Source organism: Monopterus albus, unplaced genomic scaffold, assembly GCF_001952655.1.
Source record: "Monopterus albus unplaced genomic scaffold, M_albus_1.0 scaffold16.1, whole genome shotgun sequence".
NCBI classification, from domain to species: Eukaryota; Metazoa; Chordata; class Actinopteri; order Synbranchiformes; family Synbranchidae; genus Monopterus; species Monopterus albus.
In genome coordinates this window covers 1,280,128-1,301,109 of record NW_018127896.1, presented here as the reverse complement: position 1 = coordinate 1,301,109, position 20,982 = coordinate 1,280,128, and the positions used below count along the sequence as shown (strand labels likewise).

General features: G+C 42.3%; 1 protein-coding gene across 1 annotated transcript; it reads left to right on the top strand.

Annotated features, from left to right (window-relative positions):
- The first annotated feature begins 392 nt into the window (after positions 1 to 392).
- nab1b (NGFI-A binding protein 1b (EGR1 binding protein 1)) lies at positions 393 to 20,394 on the top strand. Its single transcript, XM_020592165.1, has 9 exons — positions 393 to 536; positions 819 to 908; positions 7,862 to 8,664; positions 8,760 to 8,893; positions 9,348 to 9,399; positions 11,233 to 11,352; positions 15,934 to 16,102; positions 19,022 to 19,192; positions 19,395 to 20,394. Exons 3-9 carry the CDS (start codon positions 7,864 to 7,866, stop codon positions 19,469 to 19,471), a joined length of 1,524 nt encoding a protein of 507 aa, XP_020447821.1. The 5' UTR covers positions 393 to 536; positions 819 to 908; positions 7,862 to 7,863; the 3' UTR covers positions 19,472 to 20,394.
- Positions 20,395 to 20,982: the final 588 nt, after the last annotated feature.

Here is a 20,982-nt window from a genome sequence, read left to right as displayed (position 1 = left end):
CTTCCTCCCCGTCATATTTTAGCCAGATATGAAAGTATATATCTACTTTTCCATTTATTGAATCTCTGCCACCTTCTTTGTATTTTGCATTTTAATCTTGTCCACAAACTTGCGACATTAAGATCAAATATCTTAATAGTGTTTCAGATCAAATATCTGACTGAAAGTGCTGAAGTCTACTTAAACTTTGTAGGCAAAGATAAAATAAACAAAATGTCACATATTGAGTATTTCTATATTCTTTCCTCAATCGGTGTACAAAATCAAGTATCTAAGTTTAAGTGGCATCACCACGTCCACACTGGGAATTCACCTTTTCTGTGCGCTCATGACCAGTGCTTTTATTTTGCTATGCCCGCCGGAAGTGCTTTTGTGTGACTGTGTGTGATTTGGCGATGGTGAATAGTGCAGGGGAGTGGAGAGACGCTGGGAGAGGACTCAAACACTCACACACACTGACACACACACTCGCACACACACTTATCATACTTTGCACACACACGCAACACACACTTGGAGGAAGAAGACGCACGAAGGTCAGCGGCTTCTCACTGATATTCTGCGCTTACTTTCTATTTTCTGTCAGCGGCAGGAGAAAGAAAAGTTTCTATAGAGGAGAGGAGTGTCTCAGTTTGAGCACGCCAAGACAAGCGAGCGCTCTTTGGCTTCTTTTTGCGTCCTGGAAATTATCGTTCAATTAATTCTTTGATTTGAGATTTTCTGTTTTCATTAACGCGTCTTGTTCTTGCCGTGGGATCTCCTTATTGCGGACCTTGATTTTGCACAAATTGACATTCAGGCTTTGTCTTGATAAACAGTGAAGAAAAGGGAGAAGAAGAAGGAGCAGAAGGAGAGAAAAGAAGAGAAACTGGACAAGGGCGGACCAAAGGGGGCCAAAAACTCACCAGGTAGGTGCAATTAGAAAAGGATTTATTGTGCATTTAGTTGCTGCTGCTTTTATCCTCAACACCGTCGTATTTTGCAAAGATTACTAAGCAAAATAAAGTAGGAAGAGTATAGAAAATGCTACAAAATATCATAGAAGATAATGTAAACTCACCATTTAGTGCCAAAACTCTGTGTGGGGGCTTTATGTTCATGACTGAGCACCACATCCAGAGCATAGGTCTCTACGGGAATTGTATGGAAATACTACAAGAAACGGAAATACTTTAAAGGAATACTGCAGAGATAATGTAGGTCAAAGCGCCAAAGGCTAGATTATAAAGTCATTACTGAGCATCTTAAACAGCATTTAAGAATGTATTAGAATATCATATAAATACTACAGAAGCTGGAAATACCTTTAAAAGAATGTTACAGTGCAACAACAACAGTCCATGGTGCCAAATGTCAGCTCACCACTGAGCACCACAGGCAGCCCTTAAAGACCTGTATAGGAAACTATATAAATACTAGCAGAGATGAAAACACCTTAGAGCACAGTTACGGTCACATTCAAGCCTCCTGTGCATCATACATGTGTATGATTGGACTGTTGTCGGAGGCACAATACAATAAAAGATGACAGTGTCATTGTGAACTTCTATTGATTATTACATTTTAATTCATTGTCATTGTCAGCTGTGCTCATTTGTATTGTTTTTGTCATTATTTGCTTAATAATCTTCCTTAATGTGATGGTTAAAATGTTTTTGTGGTCACACTCACATTATGAACACATGCACCACAGTGATGACTACTACATTACTGTTCCATGTTCAGAAACTAGGAAATTCCTCTGGAATCACAGTGAAGTCAGGGTGTTCCTCATTTTATTAAAGGCAGGGCAGCAATAGTTCTGGTCTGCTGTGACACTTCACCTGGAAAACTACACACCAGCCTTTAGATACATGTGCGTAATCTAAGCGTGTGTTTGTGCGACTTGTACCCTTGTGTCAGTGCACGCCTCGTTGTCCAGGTGAAAAGTCGAACTCGCTAAACTCGCTTTGTGCAGCAGGACTTCAGTTAAAGCCTGCCATTCACAGCCGCCTGTTACACTCAGACCACACAGATGCACACATGTATTTCCTGTGATAAAACTGGAGTGAGATGGAAGGCAGGTGGATCTCAGTCTGCCAGGGTTTGTGCAGACGGATGATTGACTAACACTAATAAAAAGCATTACCGAAGCTGTTTTCTCTCTCAGAGAGTGAAGTAAACAAGGGTTTCTGCTTGTAGCAGCACAGTGTGCTGCTTTTAAAGCTACAGCAACCAGGATTATATTATTCTCTAGACACAGGGTTGTCTGGTAGCTGATGGACAATTTACCTGCCACATCCACTGCAGCTTTGCTGTGGAAACCAGCACAAAATTGCCTTCTCTTCAAAATGTGACAACCTCGGTGTTACTGCAGGGCAGCAATGAACAAATACTTTAGTTTTTTATGAATCTGCCAGTTGCTTGATCAGTTGGTTAATCGTTTTGTATGAAAACGGTGATAAATGCTTATTTTAATTTAGTTTTATCTGACCAGCAGGCCAAACCCCAAAGAGATTCAATTTATCATCACATATTTTACAAAAAAAACATAAAATCTTCTGAATTTTTGCTTAAAAAAACAAAGATCATCATCTGAATAGCAGCTGATTAATCGATTAATCGTTTTAGCTTCAGCAGTATTTAACACCACCAGGTAACTCTGCTGTAACAGACACAGAACTGCTTTAATAAAACTGTGGTTGTAAACTGTATCAGATTGGACAGTATAGGTTTTAAGGCTTGTTCGATTGTGTGATACATGACTGGTAAATCTTAGCTCCTCGGCTGCATTCAGAGTGTTTGATGGATCTTTGAACAGCACAGGAAACCTGCTCCACTCACATCTTTTCAGAAAAGACAGGGCAATTTTTTAAACTTTATAACTCTGACCAGCAGGTAGCCACTGGCCACTGCTGTTTCCCAAAAGCATCATAAGGCAGAGAAATGTTAAAATCCATCTTAGGAACCTTTTTAAGCTTAAGCAAATGCACAGGAACTAAAGAAGCTCTTAGATTAACAAGCGACTCCTTCACAGTCAGTGGAGCATCCTAGAAAGCTCCTGTTCCTGCAGGTGCAACCAATAGTTTTGTTTTACTTAGGCTTTTATCAGTTTTCTTCACTTGGACCCTGATGTTGTTTTTTTAAGAGGCATTTGATAATAAATGAGTGAAAATATTTCAAGGAGAAAACTAACTTCAGCAGCTGCTTTGCACAACAGATCACCCAGCTTCTGCCTTGTCTCCACTAATCTCTCCATCTGTTCTGCACAAACTTAAACTGTCCTGATGGCATGTTTTGTGTGCTGCTAACACAGAAATGATGACATCCCCATTAGGTGATGGAACCTTCGGCTTTAGATTTATTGTGAGTTTCAGCACAACGCCTGCGTCGAGCAGCAACCAAATCAGAGTCTACATCTTAAACTTCCACCAAAGCCTCATTTTCATATGGATAATTTCTACTTTTTTGTGTTGTTTACAACAATCACTCTTTGCAGTGGATCCAGCTGCTGACATTTGCCACAGCATCTTCAGTGACATGCTGTTACACGTGCACACACTCTGAAGAAGTTCTTAGGAAACACACAGGAATTAAAGAATGTTTGTAGAAATTCAAATAAATTCTATTTGTATAGCACCAATCACAACAAAAGTCGTCTCAGGTCTAGACCTGACTGTTATTATTATAGAGGAAAAGCCCAACAAACCCCCCTTGATCAGCACTTGGCAACAGAGGGGAGGAACAAATTCCCTTTAACGGAAGAAACCTTCGACAGACCCCAGCTCTTAGTGGGCGGCCTTCTCGAGCATCAGCGATCGTTTGGAGGTATAAGAGCAGAATTTCAGCTTCTCACTTAAACTTTTTTTGTTTGTCCTTTAACTCACCTCTGTAACATTTTGCAACACTGTGAATGCCTGTGAGAAGAGTATAGAGAAGTTGCTCGTTTTCGAGCCGGGAAAGCCATCAAAGAGCCTTCCTCCATTTCTGGTCGGCTGGTCGAACAGCTTCAGGAAGCCTCTCTCCACACGTTGTTGATGACAGATTGTCCATCCATGTTTGTAACCTTCCCAAACTGATGACCCAACATTCACCCCCACTTCATGCCATGATTGGTTAGCGGTGTGGAGGTGAATGCAGGATTGTACTTTTCTCTCTGGCTTTTGTTTTTCAATTTTATGTGAAAGGTATGAATGAACGTCTTCCTGTAGAGACCGGGCGCCATTATCTCCCCTTCTGAGTTTTCACTTTGCCTTTGACTGTGGCTGATCAGATCAGGTATAAGCTCATTTGATCTCCAACACAATCAAACAAAACAGACTAGGGATGGGACATCCAATATATCATGATACAAAAACATCACAATATGCATCGCTTTGTCTAGCGATATATATCATGTGGTCTCCATACACCAGAGACTCCATATTTTTTGTAAATACAGTGGCCTAACAGAGCGTAAGTCATTATATCCAGTTGCTCTTTAGATATTCAAATCAGTAGAAAAGGGGAAAAAGAGGAATAAAGTATTCCACAGCTGGTCACACAATGTTGTCATTGAATTTTAAATTGTATTGTGCTTGAACCGAATGCATCGAATTATATCAAGAAAAAGTCACATGTCCCATCCCCAATACGAAGTGCGTCTTTTGTTCTCTGACCCGGTTCTGTAGAGTCAGAACAGGTACACAAGCCTTTGCCTTTAGATGTTATTGGACAAGGCTGCAGTTGTTTGTTTCAAACATTCCCTACATGTGCAACTCGCATCCATTGGTTTTGAAACTCAGCAGCAGGGCAGCTGATGTTTCTCTGGATCTACCTGTGGTAGAAAGTAACTAAGTACATGTATTCAAGTACTGTATTTAAGTACAATTTTGAGGTATCTGTACTTGATTTTGTACCACTTCATACTTCCACTTCACTACATTTTAGAGACAAATGTACTTTTTTGCTCCATTACATTTATTTTATATCTTATAGCCAGATTAAGAGGATCAGAGTACTTCTTCCACCGCTGGGGTCTACTGTATGTCTGTGGGTGCTTACAGCATTGTACACTGTCTTTTCATGTTGTACTCTGGTTGACTGATTTGCTGACGTGGGACTAGATTTTCAACACCGTCAAAATTTTGATGCAGGTTCTTTGGTTGACAAAGCTTCAAGTCAGAGCTGTTGCTGGGTGTGTCTCTCAGTGGATAGTTTCTCTCAAACTTTTGTTTAGGATGGCCCAAAGTCGCACAGAGTATAGAAGCTTTAAACATCCAATCAAGAAATTTGGGCTCATAATTAAGCCAAACTGGGAGACCAGTCCTGATATCCAGCACTACACTTTGTGCTCATCAGTTCACTTTTTCTTATCCAGGCATAGTTTGTTTTACATTAGGGTTGACTTTTGATCTATGACTTTAATTATACATAATATGTAAGAGGTAAGTTTAATGGTCACTTTTTCCACTTGTTTCGTGCAAGTTGGATGTTCTAGCACCAGCTGACGCATCATGATGCATCACGTCGCACACAACAAGCCGCCTCCCTTTCATGACATTATCTTCTTTTGCAGCTCTGGTTTGCTGCAGTAGTTTGAATGCCACATTGTGTCGACGTAAGCAGTAGTGGCAATATACAGTAGGTGGAAATTCAGCAGGTTGAGCTGCTGAAAAGGTGTTTTCAGTTCACAGTAGCCACGTTTCCCGGCAGGTTAGGATGATTTACTATACCTCGGCTGTCGGGACAAAGATGGTACATTTTGCTTTCTGATTTTAGCAGCATTTAATTTAATTTGATTTATACACATAATATCTAAACACAAAAAACCTTGAAGAAAATGGTTAAATCATACTCATTCAACCTGGCTGGCTTATTTCCGTGCTCTTACACCGTGACCCTGTTACAACTGGGGTCAACTGCTGCATTGATTTTCCTAGTTTTATGTTTTGTTTGTTGTTGTTTCAGCTGCAGTGGAAGTCGAGCGAACGCTGTGGTGGCCGGCTTCTCACTTGTTCTTTTGTTTTGTGTTAAGTACCTGTGTGCTCGCTCCTGCAAACTGAGAATACAGTGGGATCTTTGTTTAAGCCGCATTAAAAATAATCTGCCTTCTTGACTTTGTCCTGGAAGATTACAGCTAAAAGGTTTGACACATGATATTAGGAGGGAGTGTGGGCGGGTAAGAGAGAAAACAGCAGTTATGATGGCACGTTTCAGTCACTGCTGCACTGGTAAAAGTTCAGTGGAAGCTTTTTTCTGCTAACAACTTAACTGATGTGCAGGTTTGCTGAAATCACAAAGCCTTCTTTCCTCCAGTCAAGCGCTGTGGTGATGCTGATTTATATTATGAGTATGAATGGTAAACTCTCTCGGCAAAACAGATGGTTGTGTTGAGTTGCAGAGGCTAGTTGGACATGAGCCGTGGGTTTCTGTAGTGTCACAGTAACCTCCATTATCAGGGTTATCACGTTGACACCACAGCAGCCTGTTTTGTTGCTTGTCTGCTTTGTGGCCGCGTCAGGATTAACAGATGATGTACATACTGTAGCTGCCTGAAAAGCTGACTCAGCAACAGTAGCAGGAGAAGTTGTAGTTTTAGCAGTAGCACTTGTTGTTGTAGTAGATACAAAACCCAAGGTAGAGACGGTCACTGTATAGGTGATCATTCCAGTGGCTGTCTCCTCTCAGGCAGCGTTTTTCTTTGTCATTGTCTCGACTCACTCAGGCTGAGTTGAGGCCTGCCTGGCTCCCAGGGCTGGGGCTCTCTGGGCCTATTCTGGGCGAGGCGAGCCCACCACCTACACATCCTGCAGGGGTGGAGAGAGGCATGTGGTCTTCCCAGCAACCCAGGCCTGTTGACTGCCACTCCTCTGTTAGCTAGGCCTCCGCAGGGCCTCACAGACACATAGACAGAGTCAAAAACAAGCCTCTTTCAGATCTCCGTTTCTCTCAAGTTAGGGTGGCAAGTGGTACCGGGAGTGTGGTGCTGATTTAACTGTAGGCAGAGTGAATGACGGTGCACTTTGGAGAATAAATAACAATGTGACAGGCTCAACAGAGCACCCAGACAAAGTTTATTTGCAGGATTTCACTTTATGTGCATTCAAACAGAACATGCCATGAAAGCACTGCAAGAAATATCCTTCCTCGGTTGTAGATCAGCGTTCTACAAGTATAAGAACGACTAAATTAGCCCTGTCATAGGCAGCTTTGCAGGTGTACACATATGCAGAGTTGCATTCACTGTTTATTCTAATATTTTCACATTCTATTTATCAAACAGGGGCAAAGTAAAACACTGAAAATGCTGCCAGTGTTGTTTATGATAAAAATGTTTGGCACTCACAAGATTCTTGATGGAAGAGTCATCCAACCAGTCACCAGATTTAACCTTTTCACACACCAGTAGAAGCCTGATAAACTGAAATCCTGCTCCTGTGATGAATAATAGGTGGAGTCCATAGAAGCACACGGGTCCAGTGATTGTTTAGGGGCAGAATCTGGTGTGATATGCAATAATCAGTAAAAGGATGAGAGCAGGTTTAGATTTTTTTTTTAAATATTTAACTTCACATATTGTTTTGTCTCGTAACAGTGTTTGTTTTTTGTGAAGTTACATTTCAGGTTTGGTTAGTTTCTGTTCTTATTTGTTATTTTGCATTGATAAAACAACAGTTTAAGCTGCAGAGTAGTTCAGGTCTGGGCTTCTCTGAGTTAGTTTTCTGTGTGGATCTCTGTCTTTCTCTTTTATCCACATTGTCACCATGTCAGTAGCAGGCTAATTCTGGGCAAGACAGTGAATAAGTGCACTTCCCAAAATGACAAACTATTCCTATTCCAAGGAACAAGCTTGTCTGTGATCATCTGACTCTCACTGATGAACTTGTGTGTCCTCCCTCAGGTATGGCGGCGGTGTTGCCGAGAACCCTGGGTGAGCTGCAGCTTTACAGGATCCTGCAGCGAGCAAACCTGCTTTACTACTATGAGGCCTTCATCCAACAGGGCGGAGACGACGTGCAGCAGCTGTGTGAGGCCGGGGAAGAGGAGTTCCTGGAGATCATGGCTCTGGTCGGCATGGCCAGCAAGCCACTGCATGTGCGCCGCCTGCAGAAGGCACTGCGCGACTGGGTTACCAACCCAGCCATCTTCAACCAACCACTCACCTCGCTGCCCGTCTGCAGCATCCCCGTTTACAAGCTGCCTGAGGGGTCACCCACGCTGCTCAGTGCTCAGGATCGAGCCAACACCGCCAGCGTCAAGATGCCTAAAGCCATCGCCGCAGCCTGCTCCGACCCAGGGAAGCTGGATGTGGCGCGGGACAAAGTATCAGCCGGGTCGCCCCTGCAGGGCAGCAGCGAGGCTCGATTCTGGTCTGGCCACAGCAACGACAGCGAGCACAGTCTGTCTCCATCAGACCTGGGCTCCCCGTCCTCACCAAGAGATGCCCTGGAGGCCCTGGATGCTGCAGCTGTCCAGTCGGTCCTGGAGTGTGTGGACAGGATGGCACCGGGTCTTTCTAAAACAGATCTAGCTGAGGTCAGAGAGCAGCTGAAGAACAACAAAAAGCTAGCCAAGATGATCGGACACATCTTTGAAATGAGCGACGACGACCCACGGAGGGAGGAGGAGATCCGTAAATACAGCGCCATCTATGGACGCTTTGACTCCAAGAGGAGGGATGGCAAACACCTGACACTGCACGAGGTTGATAAATAAGCTCTTTACTGAATGTTTGAGGAATGAATTTGCCCCCAGGGATCCTCAAGGCTTATGTTTTTGTGTGTGTGTATGATCTGTAGCTGACGGTGAACGAGGCAGCCGCTCAGCTCTGTATGAGAGACACGGCCCTGCTGACGCGTCGAGACGAGCTGTTCGGACTCGCCCGCCAGATTTCCAGAGAGGTCACCTACAAATATACCTACCGCACCAGCAAGTAAGAGCTAGTGTGCACTGCCTACGCTGAGTCTGTGTGTTTAGCACATACGCCTTTCCAGCTGTAGTGTTGAAGAAATGATGTATGACTTGTACAGTTTGTCCAGTGAGCCACTCCTTATTCCAAAATGTGCTCCTGTGTCTGATATGTACATGGCTTAGGATTTCTTTGAGGCTTGATTGACATGTCCACATTTCATGGCATTTATGCTGCTTTTACTCTAAGAACAAAGCTGTAGTATTAAAAATTAGAAAAGTTTCTCACCATAAAACTTTCAGCTCTAAATTCTCCAACATAAAACATGGCCAGTCGTTTTCTTTTTTAGGGGCCAGACTGTCATTATAATTATTATTTTGAAAGAGTTCGTCACCTCTGTTATCTCTTTAACAATTAGCATCAAATAAGATAATTATGAGGTGGTTTTAAATAATGTTGAAATGCCTTTTCTGTGCAGGTCTCGCTGTGGAGACAGAGACGAGCCATCTCCTAAAAGGATTAAAACTGAGGTATGGTCAGGTTGAAATGAACTGTTTTTCCATTATATTTTCTGTGTAGATGTTTTTCACCAGATGATTCAGTGTTGTTTTTAGGCACTAACACAAAACATGTTTTGTAAACATTTTCAAATTCTAGCTTTCTAGCATCTTCATTTCTTTTTTAGCATCCTTTCTTTGTCTTTTGTGGTTGTAAACTGAATATCTTCAGGTTATGAACAAGCAGTTTGATGCCAAATGCCTCAGGCCTTGGAAACTTTGTTGGGCTTTTTTTTTTTTTTTTACTATTTTATAACATTTTTTAGACCAAGTATTAGGTCAACTGTCAGACTGATAATAAAATAAACCACCTGGCAACCTGTCAGCCCAGTGGTATAACATTTTTTAAATCAAGTATTAGGTCAACTGTCAGACTGATAATAAAATAAACCACCTGGCAACCTGTCAGCCCAGTGGGGGGTTGTTTGATTTCCCGTAGTTGGAGCGTCTCAGCCACACTGGCTTCCCTGCTCTTTCTTACCACCCACTTCTTTTGCTGCTTATTCCAAAGAAACCACAAACATAAAATGCATCACTTTCTGGGTGGAAATTGGACAGATTTTCTGCTCAGTTATAAGTTTATTAGAGCAAAGATCCACTTGTCTTTTTCTTTTGGTTGCTTGTAACAAGTGCCTGAAACATATTCTGCTGATTTCACTCATTTGGTTCATGTGCTATATTTAAAATGTAAAGACACGGTGCAGGCAGATAGAGTTCCTCTGTGTGAAGTCTGTGTGAAACAGAATGGACGAGCAGCAACAGCTCTGAGTGGAGTACAAAGCGATCTCTCTTGGTTCATCTCCTGACACACTTGGCTGAGAGTCTTTGAGCTCTGAATGGCTCCTCTCAGTTTGTAAACGGATGATCGAAAACATGTGGTGCCTGCAAACTCTGCAGGGATTTTAACCACGACCAAAAGCTGCAGATGAACCGACACCTGCTCACGAAGCGACTCTGAGCTCCTGAAGGGGGAATTCCTGCCAAACTCACTTTCAGGACTCTGTTCTGCGGAAAGAGAAAATGTCCCAGAGATTCCACTTTGTTAGATAGCAGTGGCAGTAGTTAATCTTTGTTTATAGGTTAGGGTTAGTACTTTTTTTTAAGTGATAGTGACAAAGAGCTTTGCAAACCAAGAACAAGTGAGAATTTTTTTTAATTGATATTTATATTGTTATATTGGGGCAAAATATATGCAGAAACAAGTGAAGGTGATATTGGATTATGTATAAAATTATGTGTGTTGTCATATCAACTGTTTTTACATGCTTGAAAGAATAAATCAAATCAAGGTAAAAGAGACTAAAATAAGGCGTGTCCAGATAAAAAAAAATGTAAGGGAAAAATAAGATTTCCATTATCGTATGTTATTTATAAAGTGTTTTGAAAAAGGAGATAAAATAGCATAGACTCCTTTTTTAATATGTCAAATAATAGTCATAATTTATTCTGTTATATTTTCAGCCCTTTCTGCAAATGACGGGAATTTTTGGATTATTTCTAGAGAATATTGACTAACTAAAACCAGAACAAGCCTTTAGAAACATCATATGTAGTTTGTGTCTAATTGTGGAGTGTAAACTCCTCCTCGAGTCATTTAACCCCCCCCCAGAATTTCCATAAACAGAACTGAGGATGTGGCACCAGTGGCACCAGTGGTCCCTCAGTTCCTGTTTCATATCTGGCCTTGATCCTATTTGACTTCTTTTCAACTGTAAAAAAAAGAAAAGAAAATTCCCCACAAACTGTGAGGGAGCTGATCAGAAATACAAGACTCTTACTATTTTCTTTTGTTGCCATCACCTTCAGGAGAACTTCTTTGACATCCAGGAGGCGCTGCAGGCCATCCACATGAGGCAGGAGATGCTGAGGGAGCAGCTGGCCTGCGCCAAGTCGAAAGGAGAGGAAACTGTCGGACGAAATCTGCAGGTAGGCAGCACTCAGAGAACACAAACCTCCGCCAAGGTAGCTCATTGTCTCCATGATGCCCTTCCACCTAAAAGCAACATTCCCATGATAGTGTCACCATCATAATATGATTCCTTGACCACGAAAACCCACTGCTGGCATTTGGAATCACAGTGATGTCATTATTAGTTTGAAGGTTATTAAAGAAAAGCTATATTTTACTAAGGGCGGTTTTCTTCAGGATCCAGCTCAGTAACTTTTGAAGATACATCAATCTGTTGACACCTGCTGAGTCAGCAGAGTTTGAGCTACAGTTTGATCTTAATCTGGGCTTAATGGTGCTTAACGGCTGCAGCGCAGCTTTTGGACAACTGATTGGACCCAGTTGAAAGAGTCAGGCTCAGTCTGGGTCTGATGTTGTTGACAGTCAGCTGATAAAATCGTGTAGTGTGTCCCATGCAGCGATTCTAATCTTAAATCTTAAGAACCAGCTGTTGTCATTAAGATTAAACATGTCGATTGATGACATCATGTACGTGTCACCTGAGGGAAACATACCAGATAAATAAATAAAAGACAACTGTAAAGTTTCAAGAATGGTGATTAAAAAGGACTGTAGTGTCAAAGTGCACTGGACAACTAAAGTGGAGGACACTTTCAAACACATACTGCAACAGGACTGACACGTTTCAGTTCCCTCTGTAGTGTAGTCCACATTGTCGTCGTCTCTCCATCCAGGATCTCACCTAAACTCTGCTGCTTTTCCCCTTTTTTGTTATTTTCCGCACAAATTGAAGTTTAAAATAGATCTAAATCATGAAAGCCGTTTGGGTCCATTTTTGTATTGGTACGAGGACACATGAGAATCAGTTTGATCTCGTGGGATTTACAGGCTCTGGATCAACACCAAAATTGAATGAATTGTTTCGTGGGCTGTACCCTAACTCTCCAAAATATTTCATCAAAATCATTTCATTAAGTTTGCCTTGCATCTTGTTTATTCAATTAAAGCCTAAGTGTGGCAAGATTCTATATTTCTTTCAAACTACTGAAAAACCTGAAAGCCAACACTTGATGGTAGTTGTAATGCCACAAAATCCTTCAAAATAAAACCAAAAAGGTTACAGGCCTGCACCAAAAAAAAAACAACATGATTTGTTTATTTCACCAGACTGCATTGTAAAAATAACCTTCTAAATTAACATATAAGCTTCTTTGACAGACCTTAAAAGTACGCTCAATAGCCAGGTACTTGCTTTCAAACACAGCTCAGGGCTTCATCATTTTTCAGCTGTTCAAAGCAGTTTTTAACAGTTTTCAAAGTCAAGAATAAAGTTTAACACTCAACTGGATCAAAAACTGAGTGTTGTATGGCTTTATGTTGTGTCACTGTTGAAAAATAGGTTGACATGATTGAAACAAGGAAATAAAAAAAATGCAGAAACAACCGAATCTGTAGCTCAGCTGTTCGGTTGAAAGCATCCTCACCGGTGGATGTGGCATCAGATTTTCATGTCAGCAGATGTTTGTGGCTGCAGGATCCAGTTTGGTCCCAGTAATGGTCTTCATTGGTTTCCATTTTGCTGCTGCTCATTCCTAATTAGAGCTGGAGTGAGGAGGAGGGCTGTATGATAACTCATTACCCAGAAAACAAGCTCGTGTTGACTCCTTCACTTCTTCAAGTGAGAACATACAGTGTCTCATGTCACGTACAGCTGTGTGTCATTTAGATGTGATTTCCAGAAGATAATCACTCAAATTGACCAAGACTGACAGTAACCAGACGTCATTGCTCTTTGTCTTTCTGCACATTTCACTTCCAGTTTGCATGAAACTGAGCTGTCACCCTGTCTGTCAGGCTTTTACCTTCACTCGCCCTCCACGTTAATGCTCACTGACTGGTGAGGTGGATGAACATTGTTTGTTTTGTCAGAAGGTTAGAGTGGATTTTTTAATAAGTCACCTTTATGTATGTAAGTGCTTTACAAACAGGAGAACAGGACCAATTATATATTATTGTATATTATTATATGGGTACATAAATGTATACACATGCACAAATACTGTAAATAAAAGTACTGTAATAATGGATAAATAATAAAATGTATTAACAAAGGACAGTACGGCATAAAAGAGCCAAGGAGTAAAATGATAATAAAAGTAAGGACAAAACTGACATTCATCCATCCATTTTCCTCCGCTTATCCGGGACCAGGTCGCGGGGGCAGCAGTCTAAGCAAAGATGCCCTGACTTCCCTCTCTCCAGACACTTCCTCCAGCTCCTCCGGGGGAATGTTGAGGCGTTCCCAGGCCAGCCGAGAGACATAGTCCCTCCAGCGTGTCCTGGGTCTTCCCCGGGGCCTCCTCCCGGTGGGACATGCCCGGAACACCTCCCGAGGAAGGCGCCCAGCAGGCATCCGCAACAGATGCCAGAGCCACCTCAGCTGGCTCCTCTCGATGTGGAGGAGCAGCGGTTCTACTCTGAGCTCCTCCCGGGTGACCGAGCTCCTCACCCTATCTCTAAGGGTGTGCCCGGCCGCCATCACGTTGGGCCTGACACAGACGGTCAGCTGCTGTGCCTCCCAAAATATGCCATTACTAGGTAGAAAAGGGATAAAATGAAGCTTGTGTCAAAGTAAAGTTCAGCTGCTAAAGAGCTGTAAATGAAGAGCTAATGACTCCATCTCAGCTTACACTAAGCTTGCACCAATCAAAGACAGCTGAGTGAATGCTAACATCACCCCATTCACTGCCTTTGTTCTTCAGCTCATTAATGCTGTTTGCGGACAGTGGCTACATAAACAAACTATAAAGAGAAGCAGATTGCATTTGCATATAGTGTATCCTACTCTGTGTATATGTTACAGTACCCCGAAGCAATGGTAAGACTAACCCACATACTGTACATGCATGCATGGTCACAAACTGTGCAGCACTGTTTCCAGTCAGTATTTTTGTTGTAATGCTCAAATTCTTTCTTAGTTCCTTCTCCAAACTATCCAGACACAAACTTCAGACTGACTACACAACACAAGAAAATATTGTGATCACCCAATATTACCCTTTACGTATTCACGTACTTGCACTGGTATTCTTTTATTATCTGCAACAAATCCTGCTCATTCTGTAAATAAAAATGTTTTAAAAAAAGCATGTGAATGCACAGAACGTGTTAGTCTGCAGTATCTGCACGGTTAAATTTTCCATAACAAGTTATTTACATACTAATATATTTCCATTAACAGTTATGGAAACGATCCCAGTGGCATTGTCCTCACATTCACCGTGCCAGCAGCACTACTCTAACTGTCGTTTTTTTGAATGTTTGGTTTTCTCCCAGGTGATAAGTGTGCATCAGAATAACTGCTCTGTTTTTACCCAAAATTCATAAAACTGAGCAATGAGCGATGCAAATCAGTGGATTTGCATAGAGAGTCTGGCTTTTAGTTGAACATAACAACGAGTGATCTGATAAGGACAATGACAGTTTAGTGAAAACAATACAAAAATCTCTTCATGAAGTCATTTTTGCCTATAATTAAGTAACCTGTAGCCTAAAGCAAAATGAATTTGTTTCATATAGTCTCTAAATGTGAGTGTCATTGTTCAGTTTAGTTTTTGACCTTTCATGATGTGAGCATTTATTGCTGAAACTTTGGGCAAGTATAGTTCAACTGGAAACAGGTTGAACTGGTGTTCTCACCTGTGAAATAAGGCTTTAGTACTCAAATATAAAGCAAAATGACTTAATAAACAAAGCTTTTGCAGTGAGGAAGTAGGAACATCACACATTATTCTGAACCTTCATTAATATGAAACACAATCACAATATGAGACATGAGAGTGCAAAGCAATGGGACACCGAAGAGGGAGCCTCAACATTTTTATTTTAAATTTCAATATGTCGGCAGTGTAGACCCCCTCCTTGAACCGCCACCTTATTGTGGTGGAGGGGTTTGAGTACCCGAGTGATCCTAGGAGCTATGTTGTCGGGGGCTATATGTCCCTGGTATTTTTTTAGGATGCCGCCCGCCATGCCCCAGCCGGGGCCCCCCCCTGGAGCCAGGCCCGAGGTTGGGGCTCGGATGCGAGCGTCTGGTGGCCGGGCCTCCCCTCACAGGGCCCGGCCGGGCTTAGCCCGAACGAGCGACGTGGGGACGTCCTCCCGTGGGCCCACCACCTCCAGGAGGATCCGTAAGGGGCCGGTGCACAGTGGATTGGGCAGCAGTCGAAGGCAGGGGCCTCGACGACCTGATCTCTGGACACGGAGACTAGCCCTGGGAACATGGAATGTCACCTCACTGGTGGGGAAGGAGCCCGAACTTGTACAGGAGGTTGAGAGGTACCGGCTAGATATAGCCGGGCTCACCTCCATGCACAGCTTGGGCTCTGGAACTTTACTCCTCGAGAGAGGCTTGACTCTCTACTACTCAAAACTGACATTCAAGCAAAGTAAATTTGTCAAATTATTAAAGTGTCTTGTGAAAAAAGAGACAAATATGTACAAAATGATGTCAAATCTATAGGTAGCATTAATTAAAAGGACACTGTATGAGAGCACAGTAAAACTATCAGGTAATCTGAAGTGTTTTCCTCCGTCAGATGCAGCTGGAGCGTCTTCTGGCAAGGCAGATGGAGATCCTGCAGGACGCCGCCGTCCAGGAGCGACTCCAGGCTCTGGACTGGAGGATCCCCCCCGCTGCCTTAAAGTACCTCAATGACACCCAGAACACCAATGGAGCCGCCGCCGACGCCAACAGAGACAACCAAGGTAGGACAAGTTGGTACAAGCCGCAGACTCAGAGATTTTAGAGTAATCGATGACTTTAACTTGCTGGAAAGTGAAACTGGAATGATCTCAGGTCAGTAGCAAAGTGAATACTTGTTTAAGGCTCTATAAAACTTGGTCTAGAATCAAAGACCTCTGATCTACATGTAGAAACGTTTACCAGGGTAGAACTAGAGGTGGGGTTTTTTTTTTTATTGAAAAACAAAAACACATTGTGTGAAAAGATGTTCAGGTGGGCATCCAGGTTTAGGCATCACAAAGTAAAAACGTGTGGGAGGCTTTCGATCTACAGAAAGGCAGACCCTACAGTTCTGCTGTGGGGTCATTCTGCTAGCATAGTCTGGGTCCTCTTGTCTCCTCGGGAAAGTTTTTCTGGATGATCACCTTTATCTTATGATGAAACATTTGATGGGAGCGGTCTCGCAGGACACGAGGCGTCACTGACTGGTCTGATGAGGATGACCATGATGTGAATCAGATGCTGTGGCCTTCACAGCCACCAGGTCTCAGCCCAGGTGAACAGCTATGGGAGATGTTGGAGCCACGTGTTAGACAGCGTCTCCACCACCATCATCAAAACACCACGTGAGGGAACATCTGTTGGAGGAACAGTGTTCATCCCTCCAGGAGCATTCAGAGTCTTGGAGAGTCAAGGTGAAGCTGTTCTGGTGGCATGTGGAGGCCCAGCACCTCACTGAGACTCTTTATGCTGGGTCGTCCTGTCATCAAAGTTTAGGCAGTGCAATGTAAAGAAAGTAAGAATATTTGAGCAAAACACAAAAATCCTAAATCTTACCTTTGTTTGTCCTGCTTTAGTTTGCATGTCTTTTTTATTTTTGCCAAAAGCAGAAAAGCTGTGATGGGCTCACTGCTGCCCCCTGTGTCCAGTCAGGGGAAACATACAGCTGCGGGTGCAGCCTACAGCCGAATAGCCGCCTTTTGTTGGTGCTCAGCTGGAAATAAACAGGCTGAGCTTAAGCGGACTTGACTTTCTGTGGAGTGTGGCAGGATAATTTGAAGAGACAATATATGTCTTGCCATAGATGCCACAGGATGTGGACGTGGCTCTGTGGATAGAAACAACACCTGTAGGTGCTGATTTTCTGCACCCGGTCATGGCAGCTGTCACTTTTTTTCCTGCTCTGGCTTCTTAAAGAAGCGAGAGAGAAAAGGTGCATCATGATTCAGGATCTTACTTCTCATCTCATTTTCATCCTTTTCCTCCTTCACCCACTCCCGACAGCTCATTATATCGCTGTTCCCACAAATCCCACAATGCACCTGTAATTATCACACCCACGCCTGTTTACCTCCAGCCAGTTGCCTGGGGGGGGGGGTCTCTCTCTCTCTCTCTCTCTCTCTCTCTCCCTCTCTCTCCCTTTCTCTAGTTCTCTGTCAGCCTCTCTCTACCTCCCTCTCTCTCCTCCCCCTCTTCTTCTCTGCTCTCCTTATTCCTCTCTTGTCCCTTTTCTTTTCTGTCATTTGTCATTTTGTCCTCTGTTTGTCTCTCTTTCTCACCATGCACTTTACTCTTTTATTCTCTCTTTCTGTGTCTCTATGGCTCTTTCTTTTTTATATTTTCTCATCCTATCAGTGCTTCCTTGCATGTATCTTATGCACATTAGCTAGCGTTAGAACATCTCAGCTACAAAAGTACAATTCAGTTTAACTCATCAACAAAAAGATTTTTCACCTCCTTGCCATCTCAAGGCAAGAGTCCACATTTTGTTTGAAACTTTATAGAACTAAAAAACAGTGAGCCTTGTGATCTGACTTACTTTATGTCCACTCTCAGTATATTTCAACATGTTTTGCAGAGAAAACTGCAGAGCTACTACAAGTAGTTGATGAATCAAATGACGGAAAATGGATTGGCAACAATTTGTTTTATCATTTATCAAGTAAAATTGTAAAACATGCGCTTGTCCTAGGTTTTCACAGGCAAGAATCTGATGCTTTTTTTCACTGATTCACTGTCTATAATTTTATATGACATTTCATTAACAAAATGATTACCTCTTTATGGTGAGAGAGGGAAAAATGAAATGTAAAAGCTGCGATGACACCAAAATGTGGCAGAGGTGTCAAATCAAACCTGCACACAAATGTTTAGACACAATGTTAAGATCATGTGCAGGGATAGACGTAACAAAGTTTCTCTTGTTCCATATAAATAATCATATTCCAATCCGATTCCAATCTTGAAAGCTAGTGTACATGTAAACTCAATAACAGTCTGTAAAATAAAGTATAAGTACATGTCACTAGTATGAATAGAGCAGCCTCACAGTAGAATATACAGTAAAATCTCTTCTCTGTCTTTGTTTCTTTCTTGTTCTTATACGGAGTAAAAAGGAGACACAAGGGATCAGCAGCTTAGCACACAGATGAACAGGCTTTGTTACCACTGAGGTTATTGAACAAGTAAAGCCAACATCTGGGCTGATGTTTGCTTTTATTCAGCTGGTTTTAATTCAGTTAAATCTGATGGAGAGTAGGCACGATTTAATTTTATATTGTAGTATGCCAAATTATTTTAGTAGAAATCTGGCCAAGACTAAATATTTCTATTTTCCTTTTTAGTGTTTTATTGCTTTGCCTTTATTGCTTTTTAATGCAGAGCTGTAGATTTCCACTGGTCTAAATTTTGTTTCAGAAGCTTTTATGATGTGTGGAAGTTTAAATTTTCACTTAACAGCTGTTTACAGGCTCCTGCGTGTACTGTATGTCATTGTAGAGGCATTTAGCTCAGTTCACACTGGGGTAGTCCAGGTCAAGAGTTAATATTCACAATCAACTTTCTTATGCTTTTGGCCAATGATGGGAACCATGAGAGTGAAATTACGTAATGAAAAAATGTTATGAAGTACTGAAAATGACTAATGATTCTCTGTTTCCCAGATGAACGGCCAATCAACTTGCGGGTGGTTAGTCAAAGCATGCAGGAAGGGGACCTCCCACTGGGCAAGCAGCTAGCCAATGAGCTGAAGCGCCATCACAACCACAATAACAACAACAACAATAGCAGCAGCAGCAGCAGCAACACAGATGAGACCAAAGCACCAGCAACAGGTCAGTGATTTTAGACATCCAGCTCAAGTTGTTGTCAAGCAATCAGGTGGAGGGCAGAGTGCCTCGCCAAATGACACTTTGGAGTTCAGGTGCATCAGCATTAAATTTGTTCTACAGTTTCTACTTTGTGAGTTTGGCCAAGGCTTCACTCTGAATTATTAATCTCTTTGCTAATGATACTGTGCTTTATATCTGTCTTCAGAAAACGGGACGTCGCAGCGGGTGTCCAGCAGCGCAGAAAAGAAGACCATCAAGTCAGAGCCTGAAGACTCCACATAGTGCCTCCCACCTCACCCACCCACCACTCAAATGCCCCTCGTTCCCACCCCCAATTCATTCTACTCACACTTGACAGTATGCAGTTATTACCCGTCAATAGATACTAAGTAAGCACAGCCACAGTAGAGCCTTAACAACCAATGTTGCCTCATGAATAGCATTTATTTTCTTTGATTTTGTCTTTGTTTTAAAAGGTATTTGCCAAAGCACCTAGAGAGCACGTCGAGAAGCCCCTCAGTGCTCCGCAGGTCTTTGTTAGATGTGTGTGTGATTTAAGACTGATCTGTTGCAGACACCTGTATACTCTTTACCTCTGCCTGGGTGTTATTTTTGTTGCTTTTGACTCTGGGGCTGGGTCTTAACTCAAACCTTGATTCAGTGATGGAACAAAAATTCAGCATGTTGGTAACACTTTGTATGAGTGCCATAGGCAGTGGCCACTGCTTTAAGGCTTTCTACCTTAAAACCAAAGGGATGGCAGTGCCCTCACTTTGGTCCAGACTGAAATACTTTTGACAAATATTGGGTGGATTGACAATAAACATGTAATTTATGGTTCCCAGAGAATTAATCCTGAAGACTGTAGTGACCCCCTGACTTTTGGTGTAGGGCTGCCTGTAGGTCAACATGTAACATTATCAGCATGTTTCCATTGTGCACACGTTATTAAGCATTTAGCTTAAGTAAGACTTAGTGTCTGATGGAAATTGAATGTAACACAGCTATTTGCATGCTGGCACCTCTTTTAGGCCAATGTTACCAAATCACTATCATAGTATTAATGGTACATATTTAAGGCAGTGGGATTTTTCAATTTGTGTTAATGGTTGAGGTACAAAGTGTTACCTAGCTTTGAGATTCATGGCTAGAAACGTATTTTCCTGTAGGTTGCAGTGGCTGATTTTGGTCATTTTTGACAATAAGAAAATCAACCAGCAATAGCCAAAGATTTAGCAGCATTTGCCCGCTTGTGATTGTTTTTTCTGGCCGTCACCACGTCTTCTGAGCCTTTCTTCGTTCTCCTGAATCTAACCTAGGTGTCTGCATTTGTACTGTAACTCAGATCAAACGTTAAGAGTACTGTATGGAGGGTGAGTTAGGATTCAGCTCCTCTAGCAGGTTAGTTTTTTGTTGTTCACTTTAAATTGGAAAACAGGAGAGGCAGGATTAATCCTTCCTTCCTTGCTCTTGTCTTTTGTATATTTATGGGAGGTAATTTAAGAAAAGGATGTATAGGAGCTTTGTGGAGTAACAGCAAGGCATCGCTGTCATTCATCTTGGCAGAATGGCTGGGCTAGTGTGCCACAGGCCGAGCTAATTGGTTCAGTTCACTTTGTAATTTAGCAAAACACTGCTGTTGAACCAAAACCATGCATCTGCACACAAGGAGTATTTTAGGAATAAAAGATGTTTTTCTTCGAAGTAATCCAATGAGCCTTCAGCAGGCCCTGTTGTCGTAAAATCCCCTCAACAGGTAAAGTTTCAACTGGAGACAGAATAAAGTATTAAAG

Bases quoted from the DNA above. Each gene is read 5' to 3' on its own strand.
- nab1b (XM_020592165.1), top strand. From the start codon at position 7,864: ATGGCGGCGGTGTTGCCGAGAACCCTGGGTGAGCTGCAGCTTTACAGG. The intron at 9,400-11,232 runs GTATGGTCAGGT...CATCACCTTCAG, and splicing joins CTAAAAGGATTAAAACTGAG to GAGAACTTCTTTGACATCCA. The intron at 19,193-19,394 runs GTCAGTGATTTT...ATCTGTCTTCAG, and splicing joins GACCAAAGCACCAGCAACAG to AAAACGGGACGTCGCAGCGG.